Source organism: Bufo gargarizans, chromosome 6 (assembly GCF_014858855.1).
Source record: "Bufo gargarizans isolate SCDJY-AF-19 chromosome 6, ASM1485885v1, whole genome shotgun sequence".
In the NCBI taxonomy this organism is placed as follows: Eukaryota; Metazoa; Chordata; class Amphibia; order Anura; family Bufonidae; genus Bufo; species Bufo gargarizans.
In genome coordinates this window covers 251,415,483-251,439,745 of record NC_058085.1, presented here as the reverse complement: position 1 = coordinate 251,439,745, position 24,263 = coordinate 251,415,483, and the positions used below count along the sequence as shown (strand labels likewise).

General features: G+C 43.5%; 1 protein-coding gene and 1 non-coding gene across 12 annotated transcripts in view; one reads left to right on the top strand and one right to left on the bottom strand.

The window, feature by feature from the left end:
- The window catches only part of SLC43A3 (solute carrier family 43 member 3), a 42,295-nt gene extending 20,873 nt beyond the window's left edge, over positions 1-21,422 (top strand). For all 11 annotated transcript variants that reach the window (XM_044298377.1, XM_044298376.1, XM_044298386.1 and 8 more), the window contains 6 exons: positions 13,141-13,262; positions 15,861-16,010; positions 16,599-16,700; positions 19,048-19,231; positions 19,407-19,530; positions 19,614-21,422. In XM_044298377.1, coding sequence (XP_044154312.1) covers positions 13,141-13,262; positions 15,861-16,010; positions 16,599-16,700; positions 19,048-19,231; positions 19,407-19,530; positions 19,614-19,733 — 802 coding nt within the window. In that variant the 3' untranslated portion in view covers positions 19,734-21,422. The remainder of the gene's footprint in view (positions 1-13,140; positions 13,263-15,860; positions 16,011-16,598; positions 16,701-19,047; positions 19,232-19,406; positions 19,531-19,613) is intronic.
- A 2,035-nt stretch (positions 21,423-23,457) lies between these two features.
- On the bottom strand, positions 23,458-23,530 carry TRNAT-UGU. The gene has a single exon. It is a non-coding gene; the product is annotated as a tRNA-Thr (tRNA).
- Positions 23,531-24,263: the final 733 nt, after the last annotated feature.

Genomic DNA, 24,263 nt, shown 5'->3' with positions numbered 1-24,263 from the left:
GGAAAAAGAGAAAGTGAATTTGAAAAGGGAAGAGAAATCGTTAATTTCTAACGATAATTTGTTTTCCCTTAGTCCTAACAGCAGCACACAAATATCCCACCCTAAATACATTATTCTTGTTAAAAACACGGTGGGCTGGGGGGTGATCTCCTCCCTTTCAGGGAGCTGAAGATCGTTTATTGGTTCTTGGGCTCATTAAAATTCCGCCGGTCCTACCAGTCCACAGGGGCAGTTAACCCCATCTGTGCTGCTGTTAGGACTAAGGGAAAACAAATTATCGTTAGAAATTAACGATTCCCTTACGTCCTCAACAGCAGCACAGATGGGGAGATAGCAAGAAGAATCCCCTAGGGAGGGTCCTCATGCCTGGCAGAACTAAGAACAGTCTGCCCAAAAGCCGAAAACTCTGCCATCCTAGCATCTATCCTATAATGGGAGATGAAGGTTGACTCAGAGCTCCAGGAGGCCGCCTTACAGATCAACTCTAAGGGGAGGAGTCTTCTCTCCGCAACCGAGGTGGAGACCGCCCTAGTAGAATGGGCCCTCACAAACTCGGGAGGATCTAAGGATTGGGAGACGAAAGCTTCCAAAATGGCCTCCTTGATCCAGCGACTAATGGTGGCTTTAGACGCTTTACGGCCTTTAGACTTACCGGCAAACAGGATAAGAAGATTCTCATCTTTCCTGAACTCACTAGATCTATCCACATAGATCTGGAGGCATCTTGAAATATCCAGCGGGTCTCTAGCTGGAGTATCAGAGGAGGAGGCTGTAAACAAAACTGGTAAAGATATTACCTGATTGATGTTCTGGAAAGTAGGCACCTTAGGCCTGAAGTAAGGTAAAAACTTCAGGAGTACCCTATCCTGTAGAAAAATAATGTACGGGTGATTTGCGGAAAAAGCCTGCAATTCAGAAACTCTTTTGGCTGAAGCTATAGCCAGAAGAAAGACCATCTTTAAAGTCAGAAATTTAAAATTTACCTCCTCCAAGGGCTCGAAGGGGGGAGATGCTAGCCCCCTGAGCACTACTGAAAGATCCCACTGGGGGATAGGTTTCAGTATAGTAGGCTTTAGTCTTTCAGCTCCCTTCAGGAAGCGTTTGATGAGTGGGTCCCGAGAATGTGGCCTGTTGAGACAGGCCGAGATGGCATAAACCTGTACCTTCAAGGTAGCTGGAGATAGGCCTCTATCTAATCCATCCTGAAGAAATTGAAGTATCGCAGGAAGGGGCGGATCTGCAGACGCCACCTGTCTGGAATCACACCATGCCTCGAAGATTCTCATGATCCTGGAGTAGGCCTTCTTTGTAGACTCTGCTCGGGAATGCGACAAAGTTCTCAGGACCGACTCGGAAAGCCCTTCTATGTTGGGAAGGGACTGATCAACCTCCAGGCTGTCAGGTTGAACCTGTGCAGATCTGGGCAGAGGTGAGTGTCCCACGACACCAGGGTCTGCTCCGGGGGGAGTCTCCAGTATTGTCCCCGACTCATCTGAATGAGCTGGGTAAACCAGGATCTTCTGGGCCAAAACGGTATGATGGCTATTACCGAGGCCTGATCCTGACGGATTTTCATCAATACCCTCGGTATCATGGAAAAGGGAGGGAAGATGTAAGCCAGCCTGAACCTCCACGGTATTGACAGAGCATCTATCGCCAGGGGGTTGTCTTCCCTGTAGAGGGAACAGAACCTCATCACCTTGGCGTTGAACCTGGTTGCCATGAGATCCACTTCTGGCATACCCCATCGGTGAACTAGCTGCCTGAAGATCTCCGGATGCAGAGACCACTCCATGGTCGGTAATCCTCGACTTAAGCGGTCCGCTATCATATTGAGGGAGCCTTGAATATGAACGGCAGATAGATGGGAAAGGTTCAGCTCTGCCCACCGAAGAATTACCCCGATCTCTGACAGAAGGGGCAATGATCTTGTGCCTCCCTGTTTGTTTATATAGAGGACAGCAGTCATATTGTCTGACTGGACTTTCACTGCTTTGCCCCGGATCTGAGGCGCAAAGTGAAGGAGGGCTAGCCGGATAGCTCGCATCTCGCGAAGATTGGAGGAAAGATGCCGCTCCAGAGGAGACCAAGATCCCTGAATTGGGGATCCGTCCAGGTGAGCGCCCCAGCCTACAAGGGACGCGTCTGTAGTCAATATGACCCAAGCTGGTTGGGTCATAGACTTCCCTGCTGGTAGCTGAAACCACCATCTGAGGGAATTTCGGGTTTGACCGGACAGGGAGCACAGGGAATCTAGCCCCGCAGGGCTGCCGTTCCATAGGTGTAAGACCTCCGACTGAAGAGGACGGAGGTGCCATAACGCCCAAGGGACCGCATCCGCAGCCGCTGACATGAGCCCCAGCATCTTCATGAGAGTCCGGATAGAGACTCGACGAGGGACATAAAGGACCTTTGCCAGGTCCTGAATCCGCGCTCTCCTTTCTGGAGTCAACCGGAGGGACATCTCCACAGAGTCGACCACGAATCCTAAGTAATGGATTGAAGTCGATGGGCTCACATTCGACTTCTGCCAGTTGATAATCCAGCCTAGGCGGAAGAGAAAGGAGACTGCGACCTGAAGATGGTGGGTAAGGATCGGAACTGAAGAGGCTATGAAAAGCCAATCGTCCAGATAAGGAATAATAGTCAGTCCTTGGAGTCTCAAAGCTGCCACCACCGAAACCACCACCTTGGTGAAGATGAGGGGGGCAGAAGAGATTCCGAAGGGAAGCACGGCGAACTGAAAGTGCCTGCAAACCCCTGAGATCTGGACCGCGACCCTGAGGAGTTTCCGGGAAGCGGAATGGATCGGAATGTGAAGGTACGCATCCTTGAGGTCCAGAGTAGCCATGACGTCCCCAGAATTGAGGATATGGCTGACTGACCTTATGGTTTCCATGCGAAACCTTGTTTTCCTTATAAATCGATTGAGGAATCTCAAATCGATGATCATCCGGAGATCTCCTGTCTTCTTGGGAACCAGGAACACTGGTGAATAAATCCCTAGGCCCCTCTCCCCTGCCGGTACCTCCTCCAGGGCTCCCTTGGAAATATAGTCCTGAATGTAAGATTCTAGGACCACCTGTTTGGCAGACCCGAAGCTTCGTGTGGCGATGAATCTCTCTGGGGGGAGAGAGATAAGATCTACCCGGTACCCGGCGGAAACTATGTCCTGGACCCAGGGGTCTGCAATCAACCGGCTCCAAGAGTCTTTGAAATGGGTAAGACGGCCCCCCACGGGAATCTGGGGGAGGGGTACGGGAAAATCTAGAGGAGACACTGCAGGGGCAGCAGGGCTTATCCAAGAGCCTCGAGGAGGCCCATAGTCAGGAGGGTTTTGCCTCCCTGGTGGGTTTGCGGGAGCGTCTCGGATATTTACGAGATGGCCCCCCCCAATCTCTGCGCCTAGACTGCTGCCCAGAACGACCTCCGCCCTTCTTTTCCTGTCTGGGGCGTCCCCGAAAGGGCTGCTGGGGGAGGCTCTTCCCTTTTTTATCGGAGAGCCCCTCCATTATTTTGTCCAATTCGGACCCGAATAACCTATCTGGTTCGAAGGGGAGCCCACAAAGGTTAAACTTGGATGCGTTATCCGCAATCCACGGTTTCAGCCAGAGTGGTCTGCGGGCAGCTGAAACTAGGGCCATAGTTTTGGCGGCCAGCTTTAGCTGCATCTGGGAGGAATCAACTAAAAAGTCCATAGCCAGGTTGGCTGACTTGAAGGCTGCCAGGATGTCGTCTCTTGATACGCTCTGGTCCACATCCGTCTGGATTTGATTAAGCCTAGAGCGTAGATAGGTGGCTACCTCAGTGGCCGCAATGGAAGTAGATGCGGAGGCGGCGGCCGCCGCGTAACCCCTCCTAAGGGTGCACTCTGCCCTCCGGTCTAGGGGGTCCTGCAGGCTAGACCCATCGTCTGCAGGGACTAGAGTGCGCCGGGACAACTTGGCTATAGCCATGTCCACCTTGGGAACGGAACCCCACGATTCCACCAAGGGTTTAGCCATCGGGTACATGAGTCTGAATTTTCTGGTAAGCACTGGACCCTTCTCAGGCTTCTTCCACTCTGTGCGCATCACAGAGAGGAGGGTCTCATCCGCTCTAAAGACACGCTGTGTCCGACCGGCGGGATCGGAGGACTCCCCCATGTCAACATCCTGGTCCCCCGACCTGATGGACTTGAGTAACTTCTGCGTCTTTTCTGGAGGAAAAAAGCAAGAAGTAGATTCTTCTTCCTCAGAAGAAGAAGACCCCACTGAACAGGGGGTAGGTCTTTCGACCGGTGCGACCACCTCCATGGGAGTCTGAGAGGGACCTGGTAGCCTCTCATTAAGTAGCTGAACTACTCCCTTGATGGAATCATCCACGTATGTCTTGGTCCATTGGAACATCTCCTGCATCGTGGGTTCCGTGGATGCCGTGCGACAACTCTCACATCTGGAGTAAGGACAGCTGTCAACTAGGGGTGTGTTACATTCGTAACATGCCAAATGCTTCCTCTTGGCCCCAGCCTTCCGCTGATCCTCCTTAGGGGAAGCCATAGTCTGTAATGGAAGAAACAAAACAGGTCATAACACCTACAACATCAGGAGGTGGAGAAAACCAGACCTTAAGGGGGCCCACCAGCACTAGAAGAAATAGAGCTGAAAGAAGAGGAAGTACAAAACCCAAGCAAAGCAATACTGCAGGAATATCACAAAGCACAGGAGAGCTCTGGAGCTAACTTGTGAAAGCAACGCAACCAGAGCACTGACTGATGGGCTCTGGGCGCTTAAAAGGAGGAAACCCCGCCCAATGGGCGGGTTCCTGAAACGAGATCAGTACCACTCCCTTTTTTTTTTTTTTTTTTTGTATATGTGCTGCCAAAGCAAGCACTCAGAAAAACCAGAGCCTATACTGGCTCTACCTAAACGAAAAATTGTCTCCCCAGACTAATCCTAAGTCCAGGATGTCATTCTAGGGAGCCAGTTTAAGAAAAGGTGAGTTTTATACATCACCGCATCGCTTCGGAAAACCGGAAGTGACGTAGCGCACCTAAGGCGCGTCACTTCCGGGAAATGGCGGCGCCCATAGCGCCGCACACATGCGGTAACGGAGGAACGGAGCACCGTCTACAGATGATGAAAGAAGAGGGGAGGGGACGCCCCCCTCCCCAACGGTACCCCAGACCGAAATCGCCATGATCAGGCCTAAAATAAAGGCACTGAGATCTATAGAAAGCGAGCTAAGCTTTAAGGAGGGAAAAAGGAACCCTTAAGCAATCTTCAGCTCCCAGAGAGGGAGCGACACGCCAGTCCACCTGTCCAGAGGACAGAAAAAAACACGGTGGGCTGGGGGGTGATCTCCTCCCTTTCAGGGAGCTGAAGATCGTTTATTGGTTCTTGGGCTCATTAAAATTCCGCCGGTCCTACCAGTCCACAGGGGCAGTTAACCCCATCTGTGCTGCTGTTGAGGACGTAAGGGAAGAAGAAAATAAAAAAGACAGAAAAAAGAAGGAAGGAAGAGCAAGGGAAAAAAAATGGGCACGAAGCAAAATAGGCGCTCAGCGGAATTTTCAGGGGGTAAAGTTAGCCAACAGACCTTTGGAATTAGTAAAAATTGATCCGTTTTTGACTTCTCCAAAGATCAATACCAGAGCAGGACAAAAAGGGTCTAAGGATATTAATCTTAAAAGAAATAACAATTCTGTAAACATTGAATGAATTCTCCCAAGTTGAGGGGACGCAGAGGGGGGAGGAAGGAGAGTTATCCAATGTTGAATCTTCTTGATCTATAAAATAAATATTGCTGGCAGTTAAAAAAATTGGGAATTAATACAGGACATGTCAAAGCAGCTCGGTCAATCCAGTCTGATGTAGCCCTGATTAGGGATGATGTATCAAAGATTCGTGATAGAGTTAATATTATAGAAAAGTCAGTGGGCGCCATACAGAATACATACTGAAATTTCCGCACTGAAGAAAGACTTTAACCTGCTCCAAAAAAAGTTGTAGATCTGAAGGATAGGTCAAGGAGATGCAATGTGAGAATTCTGGGGGTACCTGAGGGTGTTGAGGAAAAAAATCCGGCTCAAATGATACAAATGTTGATCTTGGAGAAGTTTGGAAAAGAGCATTTTTCTCCATTGATTGTTTTTGGTGGAAAGGGCACACAAGGTAAACCAGTTCCTGGAAGGCAGGAACGGACACTCCTGGTGAAGATATTGGTCTCGCAAGACATAGATATGTTATTGAGAAGGGCAAGGGAGTGCTCTCTTATTCCATACAATGGGAACAGATTGGCTTTTTTTCTGGATTTTTCCAAGGAGACTAAAGAAAAGAGGCGTATTTTTACTGCGGTTAAAAAACGTTTACAGGAAAAGGATATTAAGTATTCATTTGTTTATCCAGCTAAACTTCGGATCATTTTTAATGATGGTATTCCATTTTTTTGATTCTTCAGACGTTGCTTTGAACTAGCTTGATCAAAATAATATGTGATTGGTTATATTTTCCTTTTCTGATTGATAGCAGTCGTTGGGATAGGTGGTAGTGAGAGGGGGAGGGGCGGTCTTAGTTGAGAGATCTGTTGCAGAATGTGGTGGATCAAGTGGATTGGGGGGTAAATTTGTTTTTTGAGGAGGGTGGGGGGGGGGAAAAGAGAGTATAGGGGGGGGCTTGCGATGCATCTCATAGGTTAAGGAAAGAGGGGTTGGGGCTACTGAAAGCTCCCACGGTTTGGGAATCTTCGGTTGATTTAATGTCAGTTAGAATCTCAACTTGGAATGTCTGGGTGATAAACTAAAGAGACAAGAGGTTTTTGATTTGTTACAGAGACATCTTCCAGCCATTGTCTGTTTGGTGGAGACCCATCTTACCGAGAAGACTTCCTGGCGTGTCATCAGAGGATGGGCTGCCCAGACCTATTATTCTACTTTTACTAGCTATTCAAGAGGAGTAACAGTTCTTATTCATAGGGTGATTGGTTTTTCTATATGGTGAACTTGCTGGAAAACTATGTATTTTGCCCTTTGTTTATATTTCGCCTCCTTTCTCCCTAAACGTACTTAACTCTCTGCTTACTTTTATGGAGCAATGGCCTGAATGTCTCTCCTTAGTTGTTGGGGACTTTAATTGTCATTAATCCCACTGTAGATAGGATCTCTATGGGAGGGGACTGCCATACCTTTCCCCAGGGGTCACCCTTAGCCCAGTTTTGTCAGTAATCCGGCTTTGGGGACGTTTAGGGATCTTTAGGGCGAGGAAGAAGAGTCTATTCTTGCCTAAGCAAATCTGGAAAATCTATGTCCAGGATAGATCTGGCTTATTAAATGAAAAATATATGACTCATGTAAAACGGATGAAATATGAGGCCAAGTTTCTCTCGAACCATGTACCTCTCTCCCTTGAGCTATGCATGGCTGATGATAAAGATATGGGTAGACCCCCATTCAGATTAAATCCTTACTGGATGTCGGTAATGGATAATCATGAATTAATACAGGAAATTTTGTGTTTTGGGGAGATTAATTATAATTCAGTTAAGACCCAAGTAGTATGGGATGCATTCAAAGTCTTTATGATGGGGATTTTTGTTAGTAACATTTCTAATCTAAGGACAGGGTACAGTATTAAGGAGAAGGCTTTAAAAGAAGCAGCGACATTAGCTATGAATGCGTTTTCCAGGAACAAGAATGAAGAAAACAGAAAAGCCATGCAGAATGCAACGCAAGCATATTCTGACTTTCTGCTTGACAAGGCCCAGCAGAGACTATTTTTTAAGGTTCAAAAATATTTTACTGAATCAGGTCGCCCAGGAAAACTCTTGTCGAGGGTGATATCCAATCAAAATAAAAAAAAAACAGATAGGTAATATCCGTCTAATAGATGGTAGAATAGTTAATGATCAAGAGTCTATAAAGGGGATCATTTTGAACCATTTTTCAGACCTAAATAGAGCAGATACCAATATTACGGATGAAATAATGGATTCCTTTCTGGACGCCATTTCTTTTCCAGTTCTCGCAGATATTCAAAGAGAATCGCTTGAGGTAGACTTTTCCCTACAAGAAGTAGAGGCTGCAATTATAGCTTGTTCTGGTAATTCCTCCCCTGGGTCAGATGGACTTCCATATAAATTCTATCGTAGGTACAGGGAGGCTATTCTACCTAGTCTACTGAGGGTATTCATTGACTCATTAAAAGATGGGACTCCACCGGAATCAATGACAGAAGCTGTAATAGTATTAATATTGAAAAAAGTTAAGGGCTCTTTGGATTTGGGGTCATATAGACCTATATCCTTGCTGAATACCAATGTAAAGCTTCTTTCAAGGATTCTGACTACAAGACTCTCCAAGGCTATTTCTTCAATCATACACCCAGACTAGAATGGGTTTATTCCAAATAAGGGTATTCATTATAATCTTCATCACCTGTTTACGAATATTCAGTCTCCCGGGGAGGTCTCCCGCTCCATCCTGTCCTTGGATGCCTCCAAGGCTTTTGACAGGGTGGAGTGGAGATTCCTCTGGAAGGTTTTGGGTAGGATGGCGTTTGGAGATAGATTTATAGATATGATCAAAATTTTGTATAGATCCCCTTTGGCAAGACTGAACATTAATGGGAGTTTGACAACGAGCTTTGCTTTGAATAGGAGTACGTGCCAAGGCTGTCCTCTCCCCATTGTTATTTGATAGCCATCGCTGTCAGGCAGGATTCTAAGATTGAAGGGTTTGGAGCAATAGGGGTGGAGAACTGCATTTCTTTATACGTGGATGATGTCTTATTTTTTATAGTTCACACTAACACAACTCTTCCAAGACTCATCCAAATAGTTAATTCTTTTGGCAAGGTCTCTTTTCAATATATGGGCATGACCATATCCCCTAAGGTTGAAGATTATTAACAGCTTAATTTGATTCTATTATTAACTAAATTGAGGTAAAAAATTTGGGTATGGCTCCGACTTCCTTTATCCAGAGCCGATTGTGATTTTGCCCACGCTTTTCTATATCCTTAGGAACTCACCTTGAGAGAATCATTAATGACTTGTTTTGGGGAATAAAGTGGGTGAGGCTTAAATTGGAATATTTATACAAGCCGTTGGATCAGGGAGGTTTGAATCTTCCCTACTTCAAGGGCTATTTTATAGCTGGGCAACTATGGCTATACCGTGAATGGAAGTAAAGTGCATTGTGTACCACTTTGGTGAGGAGATCTCTATATAATAACATATTTACATTATTAGTTGGGGAAATTCATTAATATGCAACAGGAGTACAGAGAGGTGAAAAAGCTATTATTTAACTCATGGGCAGTGGCGTAGCGTAGGTTGCCAGCACCCGTGGAAAGCCAAGTATTGCGCCCCCAACCTGTGACCACACCCCTTTTTACAAATAATGCAGTAGATGTCATCTGCAGTCCTATGTAACACCACAGATAACACAGGGATAACTCTGAGTACAGATAATGTAGTAGATGGGTGTGAGGCCCCAGAATTCAGAACACACACAGTGTGACCTGAAGTCTGGGGCCAGGCGTTGGCAGTGTGGCCCAAATTCTTTATCCATCCCCCCAAACAGATATTTGTATGGACATAACATACATTGCTATGAAAAATACAGGAGAAGACCGCACCATACCTGTTACATTCAGTGACCTCTCCTGTGATGTAGACTTTCCTCAGCATCTTCATTCGGAGATAGGACCGTCATGACACCTTCTTTCAGCCGCATCTCGTCTATGTAGAGTTTCACAGAAAATGTTTGGGATTTCTCACTTTACTATCATCCTCAGATAATAGACCTCCCCTCCCCCGTAGTGCCCATAACTATAATGCCCTCTGTATAATTATAATATATACTGGCCCCTCTATATTATTATTATTTCCTCCTCTGTATTAATATTATTAATATTATAATTGCCCCCCTCTGTAGTATTATAGTAATAATTATGCGCCCCCTTCAGCATACAGTCCCAGGTAAGATACAACCTTCCCCCTGCCTTCAGCCCCTCCAGCATACAGTCCCATGTAAGACACATCACTCTCCTGCCTTCAGCCCCTCCAGCATACAGTCTCATGTAAAATACATCACTCCCCGCCTTCAGCCCCTCCAACATACAGTCCTATGTAAATAATATCACACGCCCTCTCTTTGCCATCTGCCTTCAGCCCCTCCAGCATACAGTCCCATGTAAGACACATCACACCCCTGCCTTCCAGCCCTTCTTGCACAGTCCCATGTTAGGCTACTTTCACACTTGCGTTCGGGGCTCCGCTTGTGAGTTCCGTTTGAAGGCTCTCACAAGCGGCCCCGAACGCATCCGTACAGCCCTAATGCATTCTGAGTGGATGCGGATCCGCTCAGAATGCATCAGTCTGGCACCGTCTGTCCTCCGCTCCGCTCAGCAGGCGGACACCCGAACGCTGTCCGCCTGGCCGTGCGGAGGCAAACGGATCCGTCCAGACTTACAATGTAAGTCAATGGGGACGGATCCGTTTGAATTTGACACTATATGGCTCAATTTTCAAACGGATCTGTCCCCTATTGACTTACAATGTAAAGTCTGGACGGATCCGTCTGAAGCTACTTTCACACTTATAATTTCTTCTACAATATAATGCAATATAATGCAGACGGATCCGTTCTGAACGGATCCATCGTCTGCATTATATGAGTGGATCCGTCTGGGCAAAGTAGCCTAAAATGCATCACCCCCCCTGCCTTCAGCCCCTCCAGCATACAGTCCTATGTAAAATACATCACTCCCCCTGCCTTCAGCCCCTCCAGCATACAGTCCCATGTAAGATACAACCCCCCTCTGCCTTCAGCCCCTCCAGCATACAGTCCCATGTAAGACACATCACTTCCCTGCCTTAGCCCCTCCAGCAGTCCCATGTAAAATAATATCACCCCCCTGCCTTCAGCCTCTCCAGCATACAGTCCAATGTAAATAACCCCCCCCCCCCACCTTCTCTTCAGACCCCACTAACAGTACAGTCTCCAATACAAAGAGGATTCCTTCTCCCTTCAGCCCCTGCAAAAAGCCCCCCCCCCCCAAGTAAAAATAACAGTCACTATTCTCCTCCACATACTTACCTTCACACTCTGCTCCTGCTCTGTAGAATCTCCCGCACATAGTTAGGCCATGCCCCCTGGATGACGAGACTCCGCCTCTTCCCTTAACATCATACCTCCCAGGATCAACTACATTCTTGACACTACGCTCGCTCTACTGCCTCATAGGCTTCAGGCCACTAGCCTGAAACCTATGAGGAAGAACGGAGGGGACAGGAGCCATAGGCTCCCATGACCCTCATTGAAGTGTTTGCCGCCTGGCGCCCCCTGCAATTTTGCGCCTGGGGCAACGGCCCCCCACGCTACGCCCCTGCTTATGGGACATTATCAGAAGATGGCTGAGAATAAAAGGATCTCTTCAGTGTACTCCCCTCTTGTATAATTTTCAACTACAGGCCTTAGATAAAATAGCCGGGGACCCGTATTGGCAAAAAAATTATATTCTATATGTTGCAGAAGTGGTGAAGAATGGAGAGATACTTCCGTTCTCGGTGCTAGCACAAAGGGAGACTATGGTTGGTTTGTCTTGGTTTAGATATTTTCAATTACGTTCAGCATTTTCTAGTGTAAAGAATAAATCACTTCTGGAGATATATATTTCTATGTTTTTAAATGCTCTCTTAGGGAATTCAGGTCAGAGGGTTAAGATTGCACATTTGTATACATTATTACTTAAGGCACTATTTATTAAAACACAATCACCGGGATAAAGGGTATAGGGAGTTGATTGCCCAAGGATTCAATTTAAGGGATAGAGAAATATATTTGCGAATTTGAGTTTAATATCTCACAACTTTAATCACATAGTGATAGAATTTAATATTTTGCATAGATTATATGTTACGCCCTTATGGCTTAATAAATGTGGGCTAAGAGATAGTTCTAAGTGTCAACGGTGTGGCCTTTTTGGGGCTGATTACCTACATATGCTCTGGTCCTGTCCAGAATTAAAAGAATACGCATAAAATGAGACTCCAGATTCCATTTATGGTTGAATGTTATATATTAAATTATCTCTCTAAGATAAACTACCCTAAAAATAAGAAGATTTTCTTGAAAAGAATATTGTTTTTGGTACTTGACTTTGGTTCGCACAAGATGTTCCAAATTTGAATATTTTGATAAATTTGGTTAATAGGGTTAAAAATTATGAGAAAGTCTTACATAGGCAAATAAATAGTCAGGAGAAGTGGACTAAGATGTGGGAGGCCTGGAGGTTTTAATCCTTCTCGTCCCCAACTTTATGCTTCCACTTCCACAACTTCTATTAACCTCTTTTTTTTTTGTTCTTTCTTTTATTTATTTTTCTTTCCCATTTGCTGTCTGTGTTGGGAGGATAGTTTTTTTTTTAGACGCATCGCAAGGGAGGGTTGAGAAATAGGTGGATATGGGGAACTTAAAATAATAATAATTGTATATTGCAATTTTTTATGAAAATGAAAACGGTTGTATATGCTCTTTTCTAATAAAGATATATATATATATAAAAATATATATATTGATGACCTATCCTTAGAATAGGTCATCAATATCAGATTGAGGCGAGTCTGACACCCCCACAAATCAGCTGTTTAAAGAAAGGGCAGCTTCATTGTTACCTGCTCCCCGTTGGTAAGCAGGTGTAATTACAAGCCCTCCAATTAATTTCAATGGGACAGCTCTCTAGTATTCAAACTAATAGGAAAAAGCTGTTTCATAAAAGTGAATGGGACGGCTTGTAATTACACCTGCTCACCACTGCAACAGGTAAACAATGAAAGGAAGGCAGCGCTCACACAGAGCGAGGCCTTCTCTTCAAGCAGCTGATCGGCGGACATCCGCCGATCTGAAATTGATCACCCATTGATGATAGGTCATCCATATTAAAATCCCAGAAAACCCCTTTAAGCAAATTCCACCAAATAGCGGTTTTCCACATGTTCCTAGGACGTAGTTTAAATGTCCTGAATTTTGGAATTTAAATGTTGATAAGTATGTGCTATTAGCCAGATGTAGTACCTTGGCTGAAACATATAACAGGCAAATATACAGGTATAATGTTTATAATGCTTGTCCTCTGAAGAAGTGTCGTTTATTGTTGTCAGTTTGGGCTGTGAAGAGCTCAGTCAGAAAATATCCATGTCACCAAATCATTCATCTAGACCAATTGATGGAGAAAAAGGGCAGAAAACAACAAACACTTCCATAAAGCGTGTCGAAAAACACGGTAAGAGTCGTCAATCTACCAACCAATCAGTAACCATACAAATGCTATAACACAGTAGTGCTGCAGGTTCTATTTGCAGTGGTATCAATGCTTACATGTCTGACAGATTTATGATAGATCACTTTTTACAGATCAAGATAAAAGTGCATCAGTTCCTAACAGATTCGGTAGGGCTGGCCACTAAGCCTAATAATAGGCGCCACTTCTTGATCTGTACAGATCACTTTTATGCAGTTATCTGCTTATGTCATTCTAATCCTGCCTGTAATGATATCACCTCTGTGTATACATAAGACAGGATCCTCCATTCACAATAGGCAATTGTCAAAGTGTATCTATTCTTTCCTTGTACAATGACCTCTGCACAGGTCACAGAGCATGTCTAGAAAACTCTCCCATAGAAGTCAATGAGGTCCCCTCCAGACCACTGTGTCTATGGCCCATGGGGCTGCTGTTAAGAAGAGTTCAGGCAAGATGCTCGCCCCCATAACCACATTCAGGAAATAGAATAAATCTGTAATTAGAAAATTAAAAGAGATTAGAATGAAGGAAATGTGTTACTATCTGGTTATAACTGGAAGATAACATTTTTGGTGACAGCATTTCCTTTAAATTATTGCATAATTAGAAAAAGTTAATAAAGTCCATACAACACCCAAAATTACTATAGTTCTATAGTTAAAGAATGAACAACTATCAAAATGTGCATAAATAGCTCCAATGTGGGGAGGGGAGCCTAAAGAAACTAAAGATTTTTTTAACAGATTTGAATGTTTAAATGTGGAGTCCATTTGATCTAATGACATGTGGAACATCTCTCCTCAAGAAGGTAGACAATAGGGATGAGCGAATCGACTTCGGATGAAACATCTGAAATCGATTCGCTTAAAACTTCATTTCAATACTGTACAAAGCGAGTGCTTCGTACAGTATTAGACTGTATTGGCTCTGATGAGCCGAAGTTTCGCGAGACTTCGCATAATAACTTTGATTTATACTGTAAAAAAATACATTTTCCGAACTCGGTTTCGGTTCCAATGTACCACTTGGAACCGAACCTGAGTTCGGGAAATAAAAATGAACGCAGGGTCCAGCTTCCAAAAAGTGACGTTCTTTATTCCAAAAAGCACATGTACATTAAAAATCCAACATAGGCAACCAGGTCTATGCATTTCAGATCCCCTGATACTGATCCTTACTCATGACTCATGAATAAGGATCAGTACTAGGGGATCTGAAACGCATAGACCTAGTTGCTATGTTGGATTTTTAATGTACATGTGCTTTTTGGAAGCTGGACCCTTCGTTCGTTTTTAGTTCTACTATTGTGCTCCTGGTTCCCAGCGCAATCCGTGCCTCCATTACAAGTGATATCGGATAAGCACAGCCCTGGACCTTTTTTTGCTGAGTTCACGAAATGTTTTTTTACAGTATAAATCAATTTCTGAAGTTATTATGCAAAGTCTTGTGAGACTTGGCAAAGTAATAACTTCGGCTCATCGGAGCCAATACATTCCAATACTGTACGGAGTGCTTGCTCCGTACAGTATTCAAACAAAGTTTTATGCGAATCGACTTTGGATGTTTCATCCGAAGTCGATTATATCACCCCTAGTCTCTGTAGCTCCACATACATGTCACTACTATGACTTGAAACAGAACTAGGGTTATCAGCTAGACCAGAGACACCAGAGAGCACTGTTTGAAGGCTCTGTGCTCAGAACTGTTTGGGATGCTCCATATACTGCCTCCAGAAAAGTAGTGATCCTTCTTGCAGAAATGGATACATGCAAGGGTGGGCTAGCCATAGACCCTTAGAGGGAAATTTCCTGGTGGGCCAGTGCCAGGAGGGCCATCTGTGCCCACCTTATGGCTGCTGGCCGGGTACATAACAATCTGATGCTCTCAGCATTAAATAATGCTAGGAGTATCTGGTACTTGTGTACTTGGCTGGCGGCCGCAGGTCCCCATCGGAATTCAACTGTATTCTCAGGGCGGTGTTACAGTTAAATACTGCAGCATGGGCAGCAGTATTTTGTGCTGCACTGTAGTATTTGGTTTTGCTAGTGAGGTATTTTGTGCTGCACTAAGATAATGGTAATGGCCCTGCCTCCTGTCAGTTTGGACCCTCATACAACATTAGGGCCACTTTAAGGTTCTTTTTTTCAGGGCCAATTTAAATTCCAAGTCCACCTCTGAAGATGTTTGGTAGTGTTGGAAATTGACTTACATGGTAGCGATCTATAGCTTTCACTAGATGAACACTTTACTGTCTTCTTTAGGAGAGATACTGTATTTTGCATACTTGGTCCCTGCTAGATTGTTTTAAGGCTCAGAGTGGCATAAAAAACAATATAAGACATTCACCTCTACCAATTCCTGCCACTCCCGTTAGTATAAATCTCTAAGAATTCTGAGTCGGGAGCTTGTAATAGACCTCATCCTAGTGGGCGCTTTTTGGTGGCACATGGGTGACAGAAAGCATAATCTTGGATTCTCAATAGAAAATAATCCATATAATAGACAACAAACTGAAATAGCTACATAATGTATATTTTATGAAACAGTAATCTGAGCCATCATGTTTTCTTTCTACAGACATTGAGGTCTCATTTCGGAATTGTGTCCTATCATCACTTTTTGGGTGGCACCTGATTTGGCTTTCTCTTATGCAACTTAGACACTATTTATTCATTGCAACTCTGAACCCCACTATCACCCGCTTAAGTGGAGGAGACCCCCACCTAGGTTTGTATTATAAATTATTATTATTAAGGATGAGCGAATTTCATATTTTGAATCTCGTTTTCGGTTCGGGTTGTGGCATGATGTGAATTGCGTTATGGATTCCGTTACCACAGACCATAACGCAATTCCATGACGGAATGCATAATGGATTGCATTTAGAGGCATTTCGTTATTCATTCCATCATAATAGAAGTCTATGCCTGCATAACGGATCTGTCCCGTTTCCGTTATGCTGGAGTCCTTTCCTACATAACGGAAACCGGACGGATCTGTTATACAGGCCATAAACTTCTATTATGACGGAATGAATAACGGAATGGCTCTAAAGGCAATCCATTATGCATTCCGTCATGGAATTGCGTGGAATTCATAACACAATTCGCATTATACCACAACCCGAACCGAAAAACGAATTTCAAAATATTAAATTTGCTCATCCCTAGTTTTTATGTACACTTATGTTATGTCCAGGCCCCTGGACAGTTTTGTGGAATTTATGGACATTCGAAATGACATGAACCATATTATGTGAGAGATATGTGACGTGCAAAATATGACATAATCATTTTATTTATACATTTTTTTCAGTGAGTAAATATACAAATGTTTTTGCTATATCCCAGTTTTTTGGGGTTTTCTGTGCTCCTTGGAATGGACTCATTATGGACAGGCACAAAAAGAAACACAAAGGTAATGACTCTAAAATGTGTTTTCATATTCTGATTATTAACACATCCATTAGAAAGATAGATACAGGGGTTAACTAAAGTGGCTGTGATGCCAACCAGGCCCTGATGCCTGAGCGGGCCCCAAGGTGCTTTGGCCACATACGAAGACATCTTATTATAGAGCACAAGGTAGGTGGGGAGCCTCATACAGATTCTGCCCTGAGCCAAGATGCTAGCTAGATATTAAAAAATATTCAGCATCTGAAAGCAGCAATGAATCTCAAACAAAGTTTGAACAGGGGCTACAAAGGGCTGGAAAAGTAAATGGAGCTAATAAAAAAAAACAGGTGGAGAGGCAACTACTGCTACTAAGTCACATAACTGGGTATAAAAAGAGTGGCTTAGAGAGTTTCTCAGAAGCAAAGATAGGCAGAGGTTCACCAATCTACAAGAAACTGCATCTAAAAATTGTAAAAAAATTATAAAAAATGTGTAAAATTGCAAGGACTTTAAATATCCCATCATCTACAGTACATAATAGCATCAAATGCTACACAATGGTAGACATGGCCCTGTCCCAATTTTTTTAATGCATTGCTGCTGTCGAACTCTGAATGAGTTACAGTTTTTTGTGCTCCATAAGATGCACTGGATGCATCTGGTATATAGAGGAGGAAAAAAAAAATATTTTTACTCAGATCTTATCCCCATTCCTTCTTAGACCTCAAATCACAACCCCATTTTTCTTAGACCGTAGGTCAGACGACCAAGCTCTATCAGACCTCAGATCTGACCCCCAAGTTCCATGAGACCTCTGTAATCAGACCCCCATTCCAGACCTCAGATCAGACCCCCACCAGACTCCCTATTCCTGCTCAGACCTAAGACCACAACCCTTCTCAGATCAACCTCAACCTCTGTATCAGACCCCATAATACCCAAATTCAACCTCAGATCAGAACCCCCTTTCCTCCTTAGACCACGGATCATACTCCCATTTCTCCCCAGGCATCAGATCAGACCCCAAATGCCATCAGACAAAAATAAATAAATGAATTTACCTCTCCTGCTCCGAACTGCGCCAACACTCAACATTCCCTGGTCTTCTGCCGGCCTAGCGCTGCACTGTGGCCTGACATTGCACAGCATCAGGTTATAGTGCGCCCCAACTTGCACTACATACTGACGCTGTACCCAGTGAGGACACGTGCATTGCGGCACCTGGAAGAAGAACAGGGAGCAGTGAGTACACCCAGCACAGTGATTCACTCACCACTCCCTGAGCCTCCTGCATACTAATGACCGCTTCCATAATGCAAATGGTCAATAGCATTTGCACCATAATATGCACTGCCATTTTCCCCACGCTTTTGAAAATGTGTCTTATAGTTAAAAAAATATGGTAACTTTTTCATGAAGTTGTAAAAAATCTCACTTTCAACATCTGAGGTGTTCTGTGTTCTATTGTGATTTAAAAAAGGGTCTATGAGAATTGCAAAACATTGCATCTTTTTTTATTAGCATTTATTTACCTTTATATACAGCGTCCCAACTTTTTTAGATATTGATGACCTATCCTCAGGTGGGTCACCCCACAGATCAGCCATTTGAAGAGGCCACTTTAGTGAGCGTTGCATCCTTCCCTTTACTTACCAAGCACATTGTACAGCGACTGTGCTTGGTTTCGCAGATCGGGACTGAGCTGCCCAAGGCCATGTGACCAATAAATGTGCTGTCACTGGCCTAGGACGAGGCCAAAGTGCTCCCCTGAGCACTGCAACCTCTCCATACAGCTGATTGGCCGGGGTGGTGGGAGTCAGACTCCCACCTATCTGATATTGATTACCTGTCCTGAAGATAGGCCATCAGTATCAAAATTGTTAACAAGCCCTTTAATCATACAATCGATTAGCTTCTGTCCTGCATCTGATCTGGCTTTGAGGAAAGGGACCTGGCTCAGGTGGACGTGCACATTGCTATACACTCTGAACACCACATGTAGCTACTATGTAAGAAGATGTCATAATTCTGCACTGAATTTTCTTTTTTCTTTTCATTTTTTAACAGCATGCAAATTGCAAAGAGTGTTTATTTTCTATAAACTACACAATGAATATGCTATGTAACAGTGGGATAACCCCTTTAAGGGATGTACACATTAGGCCTTGGCACCTACAGCATTAGCAAGTGCTTACATGCATCATCCATTTGGTTGTACAAAGAAATGTAAAGGCAATGTGTTGTTGTTGTTTAATCCACAAATTGCTCCATTTCTTCCCAATGGGGGCAGAGGTAATTGTCTACTCTACCTACCCCTCATCCTTATTCACGGCAGCTTTGATAACAATTTCCGCATTATATATTCTCAGTTACAGAGCCGCTTGATGACCTCCGCTCTTCAGTCCTGTCTTTGTTACTGACCACAATTCAGTGCATCCTCTTTTCACTCTGCGCCTCAATTTCCGAGCTTCCTGCGTTGTATCCAACTTTTATCTTCCAAGTACTTAATCGGTCCTTCTTGTATGGAGGAAATGCTGCCTTTCTGTCTATAGCGTAAGTAACCTTTTGGGGAAAAAAATTCACAGTACTATTAGACTATAAGGGAAGACCATGGTGCCTATGGGGTTGCCACATGAGAAGTCATCAGTGTTAAATATGGCTCATGGATTAATGGTCTATTTTTGCTGCAGTTTTATTGGGTAAACTTTCCAACATTTTTGTCTTGTAGGTTCCCACCTGCACACTTTGGAAAGCTGTATGGACTGGTAATGACTCTTTCTGCAGTGGTATCTCTCCTACAATATCCAGCAATTTATATTATTGGGACGTACCTGCACGGAGACGCTTTCTATGTATGTTAACAGTTTCATAGATGAAGATGAACTCGCTACAAATCTGTAATTTGTCACTCATGATTGTATTTTTATGTTTTTAGGTTAATATTTCTCTATTGATCCTGATGCTTTTAACCGTTGGACACCCAATTAATGTTTTTCGGGTTTGGAGACAAAAGAAACATTTGAAAGACAAGGCAGAAGCACAGTCATGGCTTTAATCAGTTTTAGAGAATCCATCACCTTTTTGGTTTTTACTTGGATTGCAAGAAAACAGAAATCTTTGAAAGTATAAATTGAAATATCTTAAGGACAAAGTGTGAACCCCAGTGCCCAAATGCTGCAATAGTATACCAAGAACATGGTTATACAGTAAATTCAAAAGGCAGTATGAAGAGGTCTCAAAAACTCATCTCTAGCACATACAGGGTTGCTGCAAGCTCCAAGTCACCCCCCCCCCCCCAAAGAAATAATGTTTATATTCATATATATTTATCCAATATTATATACACTATACAGACACCAATAATATGCCTTCAATGATTGAAGTTGTTTTCTTATGCTCACTTTTTCCTCTGGACCAGGTCACCACAAAGACTCCTTCCAGCGCCCTCCCTAACCTTCAATTCTGTGCCAATCACTTTCCCATATATCCCTATTACCGTACTTGCTGTGTGGCATAATTGACCCCAATACTGTACATTAGATATAATGTCAAAACTATAGTTACCCCCCCCCCCCCCCAATAAATAGTGCCATACAGACTACACCCATGAAAACAATAGTGCCAGATAGTAGGTTCCCCCCAAAATAATAGTCCCAAACAGATAGTGCCCATATTGTGCCACAGACATTAGTTATGTCTCGATCAGTAATAGTGCACTACACAGTAAAAGTATACCCACTTTATGCTCCACAAAGTAGTGGTGCCACCTTTTGTACCTCACAGTAATAGTGCCCACACCCAGTAAAAGTTACAACTAATGGTATACAGACGGCTGTCACTCCCCCTCCTTTCACATAGACTGCTACCAATGGCCCGTCTGCTACACAGTCTGCTCTTCTTTCCTCTATCTCTCTCACAGACTGTTACCCATGCCCCTTCTTTTACAGACTACTTTCTCTGTCCCCATCACTCATACATTGCTCTCCATGTCCACTCTTTCGCACAGACTGCTCCCCATAACCCCCCACATAGATTGCTCCTCCTGTCAGCCTCTGTTAGACTGCTCCCCTTTCTCACAAAGACTACTCTCCACACCCCTCTCTCACACACTGCTTCCCATGGTCGCCCCTCACACACAAACTCTTCCCCATGACTCTCCCTCTCACAAAGACTGTTCCCCATACTGCTATCTATGCTTCTATGGTCTCCTCTCTCACAGACTGCTCTACATACTTCCTGATCCCCATGTCCCTCTCACATAAATTACTCCCCATGCCATCCTCATTCACAGACTTTCCCCCATGCTCCTCCTCTCTCACAAAGACTGTTCCTCATGCTCCATTCATACAGATTTTATGTCCTGTTCTGGTTTTTGTAGTTTTATGTTATTCACTTGAAAGAAATGGCGGTGGGATAGGGGTCCGAAGCAGTTGCCTAGTTTGCATCTCCTCCCTCCATCCCAACCCTGACTTCAAGAGACATGACTATTAGCTCTTCTAATCTAAACATTTCAACAAGGCTTCCTTTCCTGCCTTTAGTGTAAGTATTCAGCATGAACAAAGAAAGATAGCCGTTTTATTAGTACATAGTCATTTGTGAATAGTCATGTAGAATTTGGCAGCCGTGTATAGAAAAACATGACCATATGCCTAGTAGGCCTCACGTGATGAAAAGCAGATAGGGACCTTAAAGGGAATGTATTACCTGTATTTTTTTTAACTAATTAAAACTTTATAGTGAAGCATATCCTTTATTTCTAATCTGTTTTTGTCTCCTGATGGTATATTTTTTCACTCTATATGTTGCTTGATTGTGGGGGTAGCCATTTTGGGGCTCTAGCTGTGAAGACACCAAATAATCTAGGTATCTTTGGGACAATACATTTATAGCACTATCAAAATGATTGGTGAACAACCTAAACAATAAATAAAAAAACATGGCAAAATCTTAATAATAACATATGCATACCACAAAATGGTGCCTATACGAAGTACAGGTTGTCACATAAAAAACATAAGTGGTTCCATGTCAGAAAAGAAGTAAAAATGTTATGATGTTCAGATTGTGGAAGACAAACAAAAGCTTTTCCTGTCTTAGTTACCCTGTGCAACCATTGTAGGGTATTAAATACACGTAGTAGCAGCACAATTAGTAACATACATTTTAAAATGTAACTTTATTTTATGGGGTTAAGGGTTTATCCCATCTGGCACATTTATGGCATATCAATAAGACATTCCATAAATGTCTGATGGTGCAAGTCCCACCTGTAAGAGCTGCTCCCACGTATTTCAAGAACAAGGCCCCGAAGTGAATGGAGAGCAAGCCGCACTTGCGTGGCCGACAGGGGTGCACCACCAATAAGGCCAGGTGAGGCGATCGTCTCAGGCACCACCAGGTAGGGGCAAGTGGGGGGCAGTGGAAGGGTCATGGGCAATGAGCGCTTTCATTGTGGCAAAGGGGTTAGGTTAAGAAATTGGCATGGGGGGGGGGGGGGGGGGGTTCAGTTTTCACCCCAGGCAGCAGAAAGGCAAGGTGCATCCCTGGTGGCCAACCCTCTATTCCCCATTATGGGACTTCCAAAAATAGCTGAGAGGACCAGAACCCCGGTACATAAATACGGCAACAAAACCAAGTTCATTACATACATATATTAGGAGGACCAAGCAAAGTACATAAATACAGCACCAGAACCAAGCATGGTATATAAATATAGCACCAGAACCAAGCATGGTATATAAATATAGCACCAGAACCAAGCATGGTATATAAATATAGCACCAGAACCAAGCATGGTATATAAATATAGCACCAGAACCAAGCATGGTATATAAATATAGCACCAGAACCATGCTGATTACATAAATACAGCACCAGAACCAAACATGTTACATGAATACAGCACCAAAAACCATAAAGTCCATTACATAAATACAGCAAAAGAACCAAGTTCATTGCATAAATATATTAACAGGACCAAGCGCAGTACGTAAATACAGCACCAGAATCAAGCATGATACATACATATAGTACCAGACCCAAGCTGATTACATAAGTACAGCACCAGAACCAATTATGGTACACACACATATATATATATATATATCAATCCGGAAAAACTTGGGGTAAGAAGCCTATTCCCCTTGAGACGTGCACCCAAACCGTGTGTTTATCTGGACCAGTGCCGCCATTTTTCTTGAACACTATATATATATTTATATATATATATAGCACCAGCTCTAAAACAACTGAATCCATATATCATTTTTATAGTCAGGTTAGTCCTTGCTATATAAGTATGTGAAGTGTGACACTACAGAATCCAGTACGGCCTGAACAGGTCTAAAGGTATGCTGGGAGTTGTAGTTTCACAAAAGAGAATGCTACCACACATCAGCACACTGTAGACCAGGCATCCTCAAACTGTGGCCCTCCAGCTGTTGCAAAACTGCAACTCCCAGCATGCCCGAACAGCCTACAGCAGGGCACTGTGGGAGTTGTAGTTTTAGAACAGCCGGAGGGCTGCAGTTTGAGGATGCCTGCTGTAGACCATACAAGCGACTACAGCACTGATCAGACAGTTAGTGACCGAGTAAACATTTACATTTAATCCGGCCACTCACAGCTTATGTTTCTCTGACTGGAGTCTTTCTCTTTTTTTTTTTTTTTTTTGTTAGTAAAGGGGGTTCTACTGTGATTTTATCTGTTATATCATGGATTATTTTTAGTCATTGATACAGCAGTGTAATACCATTATAATACAATTCAAAATATAGTCAAGGCCCCAGCGAGAATTGAACTCGCGACCCCTGGTTTACAAGACCAGTGCTCTAACCACTGAGCTATGGAGCCTCTATGTTAGCATGCTTACTGATGAACTGGCAGCTGCTCATATGTCTACTGTTCAGCTGATTGGTGAGGGTGCTGGGTGTCAGACCCCCACCAATCAATAAAATCTAAAATCATAGGCATTGCTGTGTCGTAATATAAAAATATTTATCCTGTACGGTGAACATTATAACTGAATAAACAAAACCAAATGGCTAATTTGCCGTTTCTTGCCTTTTTACCTCCCAAAAACGGAATAAAAACTGATCAAAAAGTCATACACACTCCAAAATGGTATCAATAAAACGTATTAAAACACAAGAAAAACAATATAAATGTGGTATCGTTGTAATCGTACTGATCTGTAGAATGAAGGGCACAAATCAGTTTTACCCAGAAAACTTTGGTGGAATTGCTTTTTTTTCCAATTTTCCCAATTTGGAATTTTTTTCCAGCTTCCCAGTACATTGTATGCGATAGTAAATAGTGCCATTACAAAAATCAAGTCCTCATATGGCTATGTGAACAGAAAATGTAAAAAGTTATGGCTCTGGGAAGTCAGGGAGTGAGAAGCAAAAAAGCAAGAACGGAAAACCGCCATATCAGGAAGGGGGTAATATTATAGTTGATCGGTATATATGCTGTAGTCATCTGAAGGTCCTGAATTATGTACCTAAAGAGGGAAGTCTTGTCTCATGTGTATGCTGTGTAATACAAATTAAATTTAAAAGACAAACAAAGCGCCAGTAAGAGTCCC